The sequence below is a fragment of the Odocoileus virginianus genome, chromosome 6, assembly GCF_023699985.2.
Source record: "Odocoileus virginianus isolate 20LAN1187 ecotype Illinois chromosome 6, Ovbor_1.2, whole genome shotgun sequence".
Lineage (NCBI taxonomy): Eukaryota > Metazoa > Chordata > Mammalia > Artiodactyla > Cervidae > Odocoileus > Odocoileus virginianus.
The window spans coordinates 25,880,819-25,895,928 of NC_069679.1; the positions used below are offsets into that span (position 1 = coordinate 25,880,819).

General features: G+C 39.2%; 1 protein-coding gene and 2 non-coding genes across 3 annotated transcripts in view; 1 reads left to right on the forward strand and 2 right to left on the reverse strand.

The window, feature by feature from the left end:
• Positions 1–1,270: 1,270 nt before the first annotated feature.
• Positions 1,271–1,387, reverse strand: LOC139035796 (small nucleolar RNA SNORA26). Its single transcript, XR_011488507.1, has one exon. It is a non-coding gene; the product is annotated as a small nucleolar RNA SNORA26 (small nucleolar RNA).
• Positions 1,388–4,271: 2,884 nt separating this feature from the next.
• TRNAS-GCU (transfer RNA serine (anticodon GCU)) lies at positions 4,272–4,353 on the reverse strand. Its single transcript has one exon. It is a non-coding gene; the product is annotated as a tRNA-Ser (tRNA).
• Positions 4,354–4,458: 105 nt separating this feature from the next.
• The window catches only part of KNL1 (kinetochore scaffold 1), a 66,544-nt gene continuing 55,892 nt past the window's right edge, over positions 4,459–15,110 (forward strand). The window contains 2 exon segments of the mRNA XM_020872349.2: positions 4,459–4,952; positions 14,231–14,283. Coding sequence (XP_020728008.2) covers positions 14,249–14,283 — 35 coding nt within the window. The 5' untranslated portion in view covers positions 4,459–4,952; positions 14,231–14,248.

The following is a 15,110-nucleotide window of genomic DNA, read 5'->3' on the forward strand; positions in this document are numbered from 1 at the left end:
AGTGTTATTCCCCATTTCCCCAATTCTATTGGCATTTATTCATTTGTCTTCCCCAAGCAAGTTTACTATAAGCTAGATTTCAATCTTTGCTCTATTGATCTTCAATATGACATACTGTTTAGTTTTCAGCTTACTAGGCATTCCCAGAAGTTATTTTGGCAAGGTAGATGTTTTCATATGATAGCATGAAGCTAAGGGAATGATTTGAGAAAAAAGTTTTGAGTTGGTGTTGCAGACTCAGAGAATTCCTGGATTCATTCTTGAACCTCTTCAGGCCTTGTTGGAGCTTCCCTCATAGCTCAGTCAGTAAAGAATCTGCCTGCAGTGCAGGAGACCCAGGTTCAATCTCTGGATTGGGAAGATTCCCCTGGAGAAGGAAATGACAACCCACTCCAGTATCCTTGCCAGAAAATCCCGTGGACAGAGGAGCCTGGTGGGCTACAGTCCATGGGGTTGCAAAGAGTCGGGCCCGACTGAGCGACTAATGCATCACATCACAGACCTTGTCATGACTGTCTTCCCAGAGATGGTTCCCAGTGGGATTACACTTCCTAATGGTAAGGAATAGAAGGATTTAACTTACATCATTGCCTACCTCTCAAAACCAACCTTTGCAAGTCTTACAGCCCTGGGTCTGGGTTTTTCTTGTAAGAGTTTAAGAAATGAACTGGAGGCGTGCACGTGCACACACACACACACACATACACATTTCACTTCTTCCTTCAGAACTTTGTCTGTGAGGGAGGCTGACACATAAGGGCCTGCCCAGGCAGCAGACCATCACCAACTAAACACTGGACAATTTTTTCCAGAGCACCTCATTCTCCACTGAGAATGGGTCTTCTTGAAGCTGGACTCTGAAGATTCATTTCCTGGCACTGAAATAATAAAGAGATCTGGAATATCTTGGTAATGCAATTTGGCTGTACAATAGTTCTTTCTTTTCTGGTCTTCCAGAGGTTGAAGGGTCCTGCAACAGTTCAGGATAGGACTTATGAAGAACTAGTGCTGATGGAGAATGATTTCCTTGATCTGTGGCTTGTGACAAATTTGGGGCAGCAATGGGAATCTTTCAAAGTGTATTAGCAGATCAGGCAGAACTATCTTGTCCAAGTCTTCAGTTGCAGCTCCTCCAGTAGATGGCGCCTCTAACTCTTACTGCCTTCATTTATTATAAATTTCTTTTTCCATTACTAATCCAAGTCCCCACACCACCACCCCTGGGCTTTTAAATAATCTGGCATGTTGTTAATCCTTTTTTTTTTTTTCCAGCTGTGACTCCAGACAGAATCCAAGAGGAGATTTACAATCTTTTCTCTGGATTTTAGAGCTTATTCTACCTTTCTGTGTTAGCCTTAATCCTTTTGAGTCTTGTAGAAAGAGGTAAAATAAGCACAACTCTTATACATCAAAAGATCACAGAAATGCAAAAAAACTGGGACCATCATAGCAAGACTTACTGCAATTTCATATGAAAGAAACCACAAATGAACTAAGCATGAAAACAGTAAAGAAATGAGGAATAGAAAAGTGAACTTCCACTCATGATTTCTTCTTTTTAATCTCAAGACACTTGCAGTGCTTTATAGTTTCAGAATTTTTACAACTGAAGATCTTCCTTTGAGAAAACAACCCACTCACTTTTTATTTATAGAGACTGGACACATTGATAGACCTTATCAATTTTCCGTAGGATGTCATCACTGTGAGAAGCAGGTAAAACTCAGAAAAATGATGCAAACGTGCCACTCTTTGGAGAGGTCAAAGTACCAATGAACGATTTAAATACCATCTGGCAAATGCTGAGGAAGACACACGGAGCTCCAGGAACATCTAGGAGGGGTACAGAGACCCAGAAGCAGAAGAGCACGGACTAGGCGAGAGAAATCTAAGAAGGAGCTGCAGGTTGCAGGGCTAGGAAAGTCTTCCTGATGGGGAATGACGTCAAAGCTGAGATCTGAAGGAGGAGCAGGAGCCAGCCAGGACGGGGTTGATGGGAAGGAGGTGCTGGGCAGCAGGAGCATAATCCAGGGAGAGGAGTAAGTAAAGCGTCTGCAAAGGTGTCCGGGAGACAGAACAAGGCCTCATTTAGGGGAGGGGTTTTAAGACTGATGTGTTGAGGACACTTCAGAAAATCCCTCAGGAGCTCTTAACCTTTTCTTGTGACACAGATCTTGGGCAGTCTGGTGAAGCCTATGGGTCCCTTCTCAGAATACTGGTTTTAAATGCGTAAGATTAAAAATAATAATAATGCATGATTAAATTTGTTGTAATATAAAGTCAACCAATTATGTTGGAATACAGTTATCAAAATAGTTTTAAAATCTGTGATTTAATTCCAGATGAAGTCAGAAAGAGAAAGAGAAATACCATATGATATCACTTACATGTAGAATCTAACCTATGTGTGGAATCTATGACACAAATGAATTTATCTACAAAACAAACAGGCTCACAAACATAGAGAACAGAGTTGTGGCTGCCAAGAGGGAGGAGAGGACGGAAGGATGGATTGGGAGTTTGGGATTAGCAAATGCAAACTATTATATATAGAATGAATAAGCAACAAGGTCCTACTGTATAGCACAGGGAACTACATCAATATCCTGTAATAAACCATAATAGAAAAGAATATGAAAATGTATGTGTATATATATATATATGAATTATTTTGTTATACAGCAGAAATTAATAAATTATAAATCAACTATAATAAAATTAAAAATAAAAAAATTGGTGACCTAATAATACAATGCATACACTTCCTTATGAATGCTTAAGTTTACAAGATCTAATGGTAGGTCCAATAACTACCAGTATCTTGAAGTACTATAGCAGTAATGAGCATAAAACAATAGCAGTAGTGCATATTGCTAATATGATACAACAATATCTGTTATTTCAGTTGGTGACAAAAATCACAGGCAAGGTTAATATTACTGTATTTTGTTGCTTACCTTTATTAATAGAAGGACATGCTTTCAATTAGAGATTAATGAAGATAAAGCTGCAATTTTTTTTCTCTCAACCAAATGACCAATTCAATTCTATCCATGGACCCCTTGGGAGTGTGTGGAACCCAGGTTGATATGCTTTCAAGCAACAGGGTGGTAAATGGATTAGAAAGCCAAGTGCTTGGGTGACCCTCAGCCCTCAGCTCTGGGAGCTATCTACATTCCTAAGGGATTTGGATTGATGTGGGAGGAGTCACTGGAGCCTGATTTCCACTCTCAGGGCTGAAGATATCTGCCCAGTGTCAGGTTCTGGGGTACCTTTTACTTATTTTTTTTTTCTGGGGTACCTTTTAATGCAGAGAGAGTGTGTAAACCATGACCACAAAGGATTGATGAGTGCTTTTTACTAATTTCCAGCACCATATAGGGTGATGGTTAAGGGCCACCAGAATTTGATAGACTTAAGTTAAATGCCTTTTCTGGAATTAACAAAAGCTGTATAACCTTGGACAAGTTTATCTTTCAGTGTCCTCATCTGTAAAATGTAGTAACAAACATGTCTATCGTGATCTATTGTGAATTAAAGTGCTGTAATTCATTGTGGTGCCTGTAGATAAATACTGGATAAATGACGTTTGTTAAATGTGAGTTGAAAGATTCTGCCTGATGACCTTTCAGGAGAATCTCTCTTCTTTTTCTATTCCCTCTCTGCTTAAATCCAAGAGAAGAATTAAAACTTTCTTCTCTGGGAAGGCAGCTATGTCTTCACCTCTGTCTTCTAGATAACTACCAAGTTTCCAAGTGCTGTCAACATCTTTGTTTAACGTTGAGTACTTTTCTTGAGCTCCTGCAGCCTGCCGGGGACTGAAAGAGAACTCACGGTAGCTTTTGAAGTAAAATCTGATATTTCATAGTAACGACAGGTATGAAAAACGCTGGGGTCAGAGTCCAAGATAACGGAAGTTCCTCAATCAGGAGCTGGGTTAATTAATACTGAGCAGACCACCATTGGAACATATATAAATAGCCATAATCGTGGAATTCTATGCACTGTTTTTTGCTACATTAAAAATACACTAAATGCATTATTTAATTAAACTCTGATTCCCAGAAAATGTCTCTTTCCCTCCTTTTTCTTTCTACGTGAGGTAAGAATGCTCCAAAAGCCGTTTTTCAAGAGTCAAACTGGACGTTTCAAAGTCGACTAGTAAATCACACTTTGCAATGAATAATCACCTCTTTCCATTCTGCAAGGAAATTTACCGTCATCGGTTCAAATCAGTGGCCAAAAACAAACAAAAAAGAAAAACCTACATCCGACGAGGATGGGATTCGAACCCACGCGTGCAGAGCACAATGGATTAGCAGTCCATCGCCTTAACCACTCGGCCACCTCGTCCCAGAAGTCTACTCCTTCCTGGTAACTATAGGGAGTAAAACTAGGGGGATGTGACGCAATGCTATGGGAGCCGCCATTTTGTACGGAAGCAAAGCTCCGATCTTTTTACAGCAAGAAATAAAAAGAAGATGGCCGCTCCTATGCAGTGAGGAATCTGCAGTGGGGAGAGATAAAGGAAAATTCCGTAGAAAATGAGATAACCTTGAAATAAATAAAACTGGCATACAAACTGGGAAAAAACTTTGATTGAAGAAATCTTAGGGAGGGTCTGCAGCCTAAGGGGCGGGGCCGACGCGTTGAGCGGCTTTGCGCCTGCGCTTCAGCTAGGCGGTTAGATTTGAATGCTTTACTGAGGTCCTCTAGGCGTTATGAGCAGACGTGAAGGGGTGGGAGTGAGCTATCTGAGAAGCGTGCGGACCACAAACAAGTCTGAGGAGAATTTGTGAAGCCGTTGGGGCTTCACAAATGAAGCGGCGGGTAACTTTCGTCCTGGTCTTCGCCCGCGGGATTTAGGTTTTGTTAGAGCGGATTGAAGGCCTCACGCTGGGAGGAGAGGGACGCGCCTACAGCCAGACTGCCTCGGAACTCTCTGGGCTCAGGTACGGACGCTTCTCTCCCGGTGCAGGACTCCCTCTTTTTTCACCTCGGCCTACACTTGGGCCACCTCTCACCCCCCTAGCAGTCTCCACACCTGGGCCCCACGAGCGGCCCTAGGTCGCTGGCCCGCGGCTCTCCGCGTCCCGCCCCGCCATCTTCTGTCAGGGCTCCAGGACTGTCCCTAGAACCTACCTCCTTTTCCCTTCTTTGGGGAACTCACTGGTGTTTGCATTTCTTCTTACTCAGTCTTTTCTTAGCTATAAATGAAGTGACAGAAATGTGATTTTGAACTCTCGGTTTATGGTTTATTTACAGTGTCTGATCCGAGTGCTAGCGGCACTGAGCAGATTTTGAGTTTTCTGCGGATGTAATAACATAAATAAAGCCAGTATTGGTACGCCACAAAGTTTTTAAAAAACCTTCGGTGCATTATTAAGCCAGAGTTAAGGAATCTTTTCTTGCTGTTTGCCTTAATAGTAGAGTTTAAGAAAAAAGTTCTAAAAATATATGTTTTGTCGATTGGAATCTTAAAGATAGTTTTATAGAGATATGACAGAGAAGACCAAAGCAGAGCTTACTTTAGGTATTAAGATTGAAGTTTTCAGTTGAATTGGATCAGTCGAATGAATTCCTCAGATATGTATTGGATTCCTTGTTGTCTTGTGCGAGGGTTGGGAGGAGATGATTCAGTCCCTCATCTAGAATTTACAGTCCAGAACGGGAAGGAATTAATATACACAGATAACTGTAAAGCAAAACACTGTAAAGGATTACAGGACATTCTAAAGGAATGTGGGAACCAGACCAGCTTATTTGGTGCTTTTCGGCAATGGAGACAGAGGAGGCTTCTTGGAGAAAGTGGTATTTGAGGTGGACCTTGAAGGAAAGAATGATTTGAGATGAGAAGTTAATGTACCGTAAAGGTTGGATTCCAAGTGGTATGACTTTTCTTGACAATGTGAATGGCTGGAAATGTTTACAAGGTGACAAATAGATGTAAACTGAGTGAAAAATACTTGGATTGGTAATATTAATGATGTGTTTGATGCTAAGTAAGAGACAGTAAAAGATACCCTAGATATTGGTAGTAGGACAGTGCTGTCCAATAAAACGTCCAGTGTTAAAGGTAATGTTTAATTTCTGCATTGCCCAGCATGGTACTCATTAATTTCATATGACTATTGAGCACCTATTAGCATCAGGGTGGCTAATTGTGACAAGAATGGTATTTAAAATTTTATTGCATTTTAATTAAATTTAAATGATATAGACTTCAGATCTGTACTATCTGATATAGCACAGGTCTAGAGTCTATATCATTGGACACTATGAAATACATTAACTGTTGTTCAGTGGCTCAGTCGTGTCTGACTCTTTGAGACCCCATGGACTGGAGCAAGCCAGGCTTCCCTGTCTTTCACCATCTCCCAGAACTTGCTCAGAGTCATGTCCATTGAATCGGTGATGCCATCCAATCATCTTTCTCAGCGTCAGAGTCTTTTCCAATGAGTGGGCTCTTTGCATCAGGTGGCCAAAGTATTGAAACTTCAGCCTCAGCACCAGTCCTTCCAATGAATATTCAAGGTTGATTTCCTTTAGGATTGACTGGTTTGATCTCCTTGCTTTCCAAAGGATTCTCAAGAGTCTTCTCCAACACCACAGTTCAAAAGCATCAATTCTTCGACGCTCAACTTTCTTTATATCCAACTCTCACATCCATACATGACTGCTGGAAAAACCATAGCTTTGACCATGTGGACCTTTGTCGGCAAAGTAATGTCTCTGCTTTTTAATTACACTGTCTAAGTTTGTCATAGCTTTTCTTCCAAGGAGCAATCGTCTTAATTTCATGGCTGCAGTCACTATCCGCAGTGAATTTGGAGCCCAAGGAAATAAAATCTATCACTATTTCCATTGTTCCTCCATCTATTTGCCATGAAGTGATGGGACCAGATGCCATAATCTTAGTTTTTTGGATGTTGAGTTTTAAGCCAGCTTTTTCACTCTCCTCTTTTCACTTTCATCCAGAGGCTCTTTAGCTCCTCTTCGCTTTCTGCCATAAGGGTGTTGTCATCTGAATATCTGAGATTATTGATATATACATAAATTGAAAGAAAAGATATTTTATTCTTAAATAATCACAATTATTTGATTAGATATGTGCACCTGTTTATAACTGAAAATAGTGTCCAACTGCTTACCGCTCAAAAGTCAATAAAGAGGCAAGGTTGGTGGAAAGGAAAGTTTGCTTCTTTTTGGATGCTGGCACCGGGCAAGGAGGGCAGACTTCTGTTCAAACCCCAACTCTCCCCCACTGATGATCAGTGGGCAACAACTTTTATAGATATAGGGAGAGGCTACTTGCAGAAACAGCACAGTTAGCTCTGACAGTCATCTTGAAATTGATCATGTGGTGGTCTGATCAGCATCATCTTGATTGTTTTAAATACAATTGATCTTAAATTCTAGGATGGGCTTGTTCCCCGTTTCTTTGAGGCTAATTCTCTGAACAGTGGCAGCTTTTGTCACGGCTACAGCCTAGTCATCATGTAGTTCACTTCTTCCACCTGGTGGGGGTTTCAGTATCTATAAGAGCTCACAGGATATGGCCTAGAATAGTATCTATAGCCCTTGAGAAGGAATTAAAGGACCTTTACTATGCTTGAGGACTAAACTATTATTACGTGGTCTCTTTTGCGGTTTTCCTTTGTTTCTGCATTTTCTCACTTCTCTGATTATGCTTATTCTTTGGGTAAAGTTTTTCCGTAGACAAAGGCAGGTGGAGAACATGGGGAACAAGGTCCATAGTATCCTTCTCCATTTCATGTTGAACACTACACAACTTTCAGATCTTAGAATTGGATACGGCCATGCTCATTTCAGGGACCACATTGATCAAAAGTACTTGCTTTATATCACAGCAACTGCCAAAAATCCAGCTTTGCAATAATATGTAACCAAAACTAGTGAAAGGTCAATGAGTACTCTTTTGAACTAGCAGTAGGTAGATGTTGAGAATTGTTTCCCTCAGAAATTTAAAACATTCCAGAACCCCTTTGTGAGTATGCTGTAGCACCCCTCTTTACATGCCAGGTGCACAGTTTTGGAACCAATTAATAATCAATGAATGTGATGATGATCAAAAGTTCAACCATAAGAGCATTTTACACATGAAGCTTAATGTGAGAGTCTGGAGTCTCCTATTTCTGTTGGAAGTGGAACTTACAGATATGTAATAAATAGAGTATTTTTAAAAGAGGACATCAGTAAGCTTTGACTCTTATCACTTAAGTGGTAACTAAGTCTGGCAGAGAGACAGGGATTATGCACAGTGACTTCAAACCATGAAGATGTTTAAATGATTCAAGGCTATGGTTTTTCCAGTAGTCATGTACAGATGTAGAGCTGCATAGTAAAGAAGGCAGAGTGCCAAATAATTGATGCTTTTGAACCGTGGCACTCTTGACAGTCCCTTGGAAAGCAAAGAGATCAAACCAGTCGATCTTTAAGGAAATCAACCCTGAATACACTTTGGAAGGACTGATGCTGAAGCTTCGATACTTTGACTACCTGATGCGAAGAGGTGATTCATTGAAAAAGACCCTGATGCTGGGAAAGATTGAAGGCAAAAGGGGAAGAGGCTGACAGGGGGTGAGATGGTTGAATGGCATCACTGATTCACTGGACATGAACTTGGGCAAACTCTGGGAGGTGGTGAGGGACAGGGAAGCCTTGTGTGCTGCAGTCCATGGTGTGAAGAGTTGGACACAACTTGGTGACTGAGCAACAAGAGTTTGATAGTACTTTAAGTTTTAACTGTGAATTTTGAATATAGACTTGAAAATATTTCCAAAAGGAGAAAAAAATATGGAAGGCATTGATCATAAGGGTAACTTTAAAGCATTATTAATATTTATTGAGCTCGTATTATTTACTAAGCACTGTGCCAAATTCTCAAAATGTGACAGTAAACGTTAAGAGACACCAGCCCTATTCTCATGGAGTTTACTGTTCAGGCAAGGATATGTTGATGCAAATAATAGTCAATCTATAAATAAGAACAGAAGAGAGTTTTATTTGAGCCAAACAAAGAACTATAGCCTGGGAGACAGCCTCTCAGTTTGGAGGAACTGTTCTGGAGAAGCATGATTTTCAGTACAGCTTTTTATCTTGTCAGAACAAAGAACATCAAATATAACAAGGGTTCCTTCCTTCGGTGTTTCTTAAAGAAAGATTAACACATACACAGCCAGTCAATATGGTCTTAGAGCCTGGGAAGGGAGCCTTATCGTCAAAGGAGTACTAGCATTGACGTCCCAGAAAGGGAGGCTTTTATGTCTATCTTCAAAACAGACATTCTTTACTTCTGGACAGTGTACCCTCTTCTTTAATGGCTAAAACACATGTATAGTGTATGTTAGATAAGCTATAACACTGGCTGTTCTAATTAGAGTAAAGTCCAAGCCAAATCATGTGTAATCTGGCTTGATTACAATGGCTTCACCATACTTCAATATGTGAAAATTTCTTCCATCAGTTAATTTGGGAAGATAAAAGGAATAATAAATTTACATAACAGACTTAAATTGCAGTTGTGGTAATGCTACAAAGGAGACACATATAATGATACAAAGAGTACTTTTCTTGGCTTTCTTGCCAAGAAATAATAGCAAATAAAAATTTGATGACTTGAGAAAGAGCTTTGTTTGTGTGGGAATAGAAATGCCAATGTATCTAGCATAGAGCAAGACACAGTGGTATGAGATTTAAGTATGAAGTCTGAGAGGCAAGCAGGATCCAGATCTTGTAAAGCTTTGTAGGTTCTGGTAAAGAGTTTATTTTCAGTACAATGGTAAGCTTTTAAGGGGTTTTGCATAGGGAATATCTTAAAGGTGATTTATGTTTAAGAAGATAACTGCCTACTATGTGAAGAAAGGACTTCAAGGGGATAAGAGTGAAAGTAGGAAGACCAATGAGATGGAAATTGTAATATTCTACTTGAGAGATGAGGGCAGCTGGAATTATGGTGGCACTGAAGATACAAGGGAATGAATTTGGGATATATATTGGAAATAGAACTACTAAGACTTAGTGCTAGATTGAATAGAAGTGGAAACATTTATCATACTTGGTTGATCTTGAAAAGTTTTCAGTTTTACTGTTAAGTTGATGTTTGCTGTTTTTAAAATAGATACTGTTTGTTAGATTAAGGAATTTACTTCCTGTTCCTAGTTTGCTAATTTTTTTAATTTGAAAGGATGTTAAAAATTGTCAAACTTTTTTAAATCTGTTGAGATAATTTATGATTTTTCCCTTTTAATCTGTTAGGATAGTAAATTGTAAAATTGATTTTCTAATGTTGAACCAATTTTGCATTTCTGGAATATAACCGACATGACCATGATACATTCTTCTTTTCACAAATTGCTTCTTTTTGCTATTTTTTTTAAGACCTTATATTTATTGTAGTAAAATTAGCATGTAATCATTACTTTGTTGTACTATATATATCTGGATATGGAGTGTCTGTGTATGAGATGGAGATGGTTGCAGGTAAGAGAGTTTTCTTTAAAACAAAATAATTAAAGTAGTGCAGCTAGTTGCTTCTGGGAAAGAGGATAGTATGTAGTATCTTAAAACTTTAAAAATATTATTTTAAGTAGATATGGCTATAATCTGTGAACGAGAGACAGGTAAAACCAGAAAAATGGATAAACAGGCTGAGAAAGTGAAGGAAGACAAAAGGAGAGAGAGATCAAATCCTAGGTGATTCCCATTGCCTTATATACCTATATTAACAGCTAATTAAATAAATTGATACTGAAAAATAAGCAGACTTTTACTTCAAGTTCAGGTTCATTATGGAGTTTTGTTCTTTAATTTGGCTTCTGTTATATATGATGAAAGCATGTAAAATAAGATATCTTTAAAGCATCTGTTTGGATTTTTGTTTCGGTTTTTTATGTATTGACAAAAGTGTACAAACATTGATCCTGAAAGTTTATGTATATGATATTAATTTAGTATTATGGTTGTTGTTGCTGTTCAGTTGCCAAGTCATGTCCAACTCTTTTCTACCCCATGGACTGCAGCACACCAGGCTCTTCCATCCTCCACTACCTCCCAGAGTTTGCTCAAATTCATGTCCATTGAATAGGTGATGGTATCTAACCATCTCATCCTTCTCCTTTTGCCTTTAGTCTTTTCCCAGCCTCAGGATATTTTCCAGTGAGTCAACTCTTTGCATCTGGTGGCCAAACTTCAGCTTCAGCATCAGTCCTTCCAGTGAATATTTAGGATTGATTTCCTTTAGGATTGACTCATTTGATCTCCTTGCTTTCCAAGGGACTCTCCAGAGTCTTCTCCAGCAGCACAATTCAGAAGCATCAGCTCTTCAGCACTCAGCTTTCTTTATGGTCCACCTCTCACATCTGTTCATGACTACAGGAAAAATTACAGCTTTGACTGTATGAACCTTTGTCAGCAAAATTATGTCTCTGCTTTTTAATATGTTGTCTAGGTTTGTCATGACTTTTTTCCAAGAAGCAAGCATCTTTTAATTTCGTGGCTGCAGTCACCATCTGCATTGATTTTGGAGCCCAAGAAAATAAAATCTGTCACTGTTTCTATTTTTTCCCCTTCTATTTATCATGAAGTGATGAAACTGGATGCCATGATCTTTGTTTTTTGAATGTTGAGTTTTAAGCCAGACCTTTTCACTCTCCTCTTTCACTTTCATCAAGAGGCTGTTTAGTTCCTCTTTCTGCCATTAGAGTGGTATCATCTGCATATCTGAGGTTGTTGATATTTCTCCCAAAAATCTTGATTCCAGCTTGTGATTCATCCAGCCTAGGGTTTTTCATGAATTACTGTGCATAGGAGTTAAATAAGCAGGGTGATAATATATAGCCTTGTTGTATTCTTTTCTCAATTTTGAACCAGTCAGTTGTTCCATGTTTGGTTCTGTTGCTTCTTGACCCACATACGGGTTTCTCAGGAGACAGATAAGATGGTTTGGTAGTCCCATCTCTTTCAGAATTTTCCACAGTTTGTTGTGATGGATCATCGAAAAAGCAAGAGAGTTCCAGAAAAACACCTATTTCTGCTTTATTGACTAGCCAACGCCTTTGACTCTGTAGATCACAATAAACTGTGGAAAATTCTGAAAGAGATGGGAATACCAGACCACCTGACCTGCCTCCTGAGAAATCTGTATGCAGGTCAGGAAGCAACAGTTAGAACTGGACATGGAACAACAGACTGGTTCCAAATAGGAAAAGGAGTACATCAAGGCTGTATATTGTCACCCTGCTTATTTAACTTATATGCAGAGTACATCATGAAAAATGCTGGGCTGGAAGAAGCACAAGCTGGAATCAAGATTGCCGGGAGAAATATCAATAACCTCAGATATGCAGATGACACCACCCTTATGGCAGAAAGTGAAGAGGAACTAAAAAGCCTCTTGATGAAAGTGAAAGAGGAGAGTGAAAAAGTTGGCTTGAAACTCAACATTCAGAAAACTAAGATCCTGGCATCTGGTCCCATCACTTCATGAGAAATAGATGGGGAAACAGTGGAAACAGTGTCAGACTTTATTTTTTGGGGCTCCAAAATCACTGCAGATGGTGATTGCAGCCATAAAATTAAAAGATGCCTACACCTTGGAAGGAAAGTTATGACCACCCTAGATAGCATATTAAAAAGCAGAGACATTACTTTGACAACAAAGGTCTGTCTAGTCAAGGCTGTGGTTTTTCCAGTGGTCATGTATGGATGTGAGAGTTGGACTGTGAAGAAAGCTGAGTGCTGAAAAATTGATGCTTTTGAACTGTGGTGTTGGAGAAGACTCTTGAAGACTCTTGGACTGCAAGGAGATCCAACCAGTCCATCCTAAAGGAGATCAGTCCTGGGTGTTTATTGGAAGGATTGATGTTGAAGCTGAAACTCCAATACTTTGGCCACCAGATGCGAAGAGTTGACTCATTAGAAAAGACCCTGATGCTGGGAGGGATTAGGGGTAGGAGGAGAAGGGGACAACAGAGGATGAGATGGCTGGATGGCATCACTGACTCAATGGACATGAGTTTGAGTAAACTCCGGGAGTTGGTGATAGACAGGGAGGCCTGGCGTGCTGCGATTCATGGGGTCGCAGAGTCGGACACGACTGAGCAACTGAACTGAACTGATACAGTCAAAGGCTGTATCACTTTAGTCAGTGAAGCAGAAGTAGATGTTTTTCTGGAATTCATGGTAGAAATGCTCAATGTTGAATCAGATTCTCTAGATACTCTGTTTTTTGAAATCTGCAGCGGAATTTTTTCTTACCCAGGAGTACAGTTCTAAAGTTAAAATGCATAAAGTGATAATATAGTTACGGATAGGTAAGAGCTAAGGCCAATTAAAGAAACTTCAGGTTATACATCTTTTTCACACTCTTTCCAAGACAGACAGATGAGTGGGATTTTAAGCATAATCAAATACACTTTATTTTTTTATGTAATTTTATCGATTGATTGATTTTTTTGGCTGCACTGGTCTTAGTTGCTTTGCGAGGTAAATGGGAGCTTTTCTTCATTATGGTGCATGGGCTTCCCATTGCGATGGCTTCTTTTGCAGAGCACAGGCTGTAAGCTCATGGGCTTCAGTAGTTGCAGCTTGCAAGCCCTAGAGTGCCTGGGCTTCAGTGGTTGTGGCACATGGGCTTAGCTGCTCAGCGGCATGTGCAGTTTTCCTGGACCAGAGATTAAACCCGTGACTCTTGCATTGGCAGGCAGATCTTATTCACCCACCACTAGGGAAGTCCCAATTACAGTGTTTACAGTGTGATTTTTATGTTTGTTTGGTTTTTTTTTTGCTGAGTAAAGTTAAATTTTCATAAGATTAATATGCATTTTGTGCAGATTTTATTAAGCTGTATTTTGATGACTGATTGACTAGATTTTGAGATTGAATTATTATGTAATCCATAAACTCCTATAAACTAGGACAGATTTTTATTTGAAGCATTAAAGTCCCTATCATCCCAATCAGTATTAGTCACTGATTTCATCTTGAATATGAGAATTTTCCAAGAGTGGCAATTATAACAGAGTAGTGTAAAGTCCTCAAAATTTTTCATATTTCGTATTCCTATAATGAAAATTTTTCCTCCTTTCCCTTTTTTTGGCCCTCTCACAGAAAGTAATCCTAAAATCACAATTCTGTTCTTAATCTCTTCATTCATTACAGTTTCTCTTCCTTTTTTCTCACCTTTTCTCTTATTGTGTATTTGTTACAGAAAAATTTTTCTTCAAAAATGGATGGGATATCTTCAGAGGCTAATGAAGAAAAGTAAGTTCTTGAAATGCAGCTAAAAACATTAACTCCTTATCAGAGAAAGATATTTTTCCACTTGGTAAGACATATTGATAACTTCTGAAATGTTTTCCCAGTCTGCTCCAGGGAAAAGAAGTAAATGTTACAGAATCACAGCACTTCTTGTCATATCTTTGTATAAACTCATCTAGAGTCAAAATTGAGACAGATTTAGAGACTACCTCCCATCTCTTCAGTTTAAGGATGAGAAAATTGAGGCCCAAGGAAATGATTTATCTAAAGTTGGCATCACAAACTAGCAGCTGTTTACAGCCTATAAGCATATGTATATATGACAAAGAAAAATATTGTTTAAACATTGTTTTTTAGTTTTTGAATTAGTTGCCAAAATTTCATACAACAGTTAGATTTTCAGTTTTTTCTGAAAAATCAAGTGTTACGACACTGGGCTCATATTCTTGGTTGGCAGCAACTAACCTAGTGGAGTACATAGTAGCTGTAGCTGATCAAACCAGGCAGGAAGGAACTCTCTATAGTCTCAACACCACTTATTTTTCTTAACATCTGCTAAATTATCTGTTTGGCTTTTTCAGTATTCAAAACCTGGTCTAAAAATCACACAGCAGTAAAACCAGAGCTAGAGGCTTTTGATTATGATCCATTTATCTTTTGGGTTTTTTTTTTTTAGCCCATACTGCTTCTTATAGACTCTTAGTTCCCTGACCAGGGATTGAACCCATGCCCCCTGCAGTGGAAGCTCAGAGCCCTGACCACTGGACCACCAGAGAATTACCTTTCTTTTTTTTTTTTTCCTTAAAGTCCATATATCTTATAATCGTACT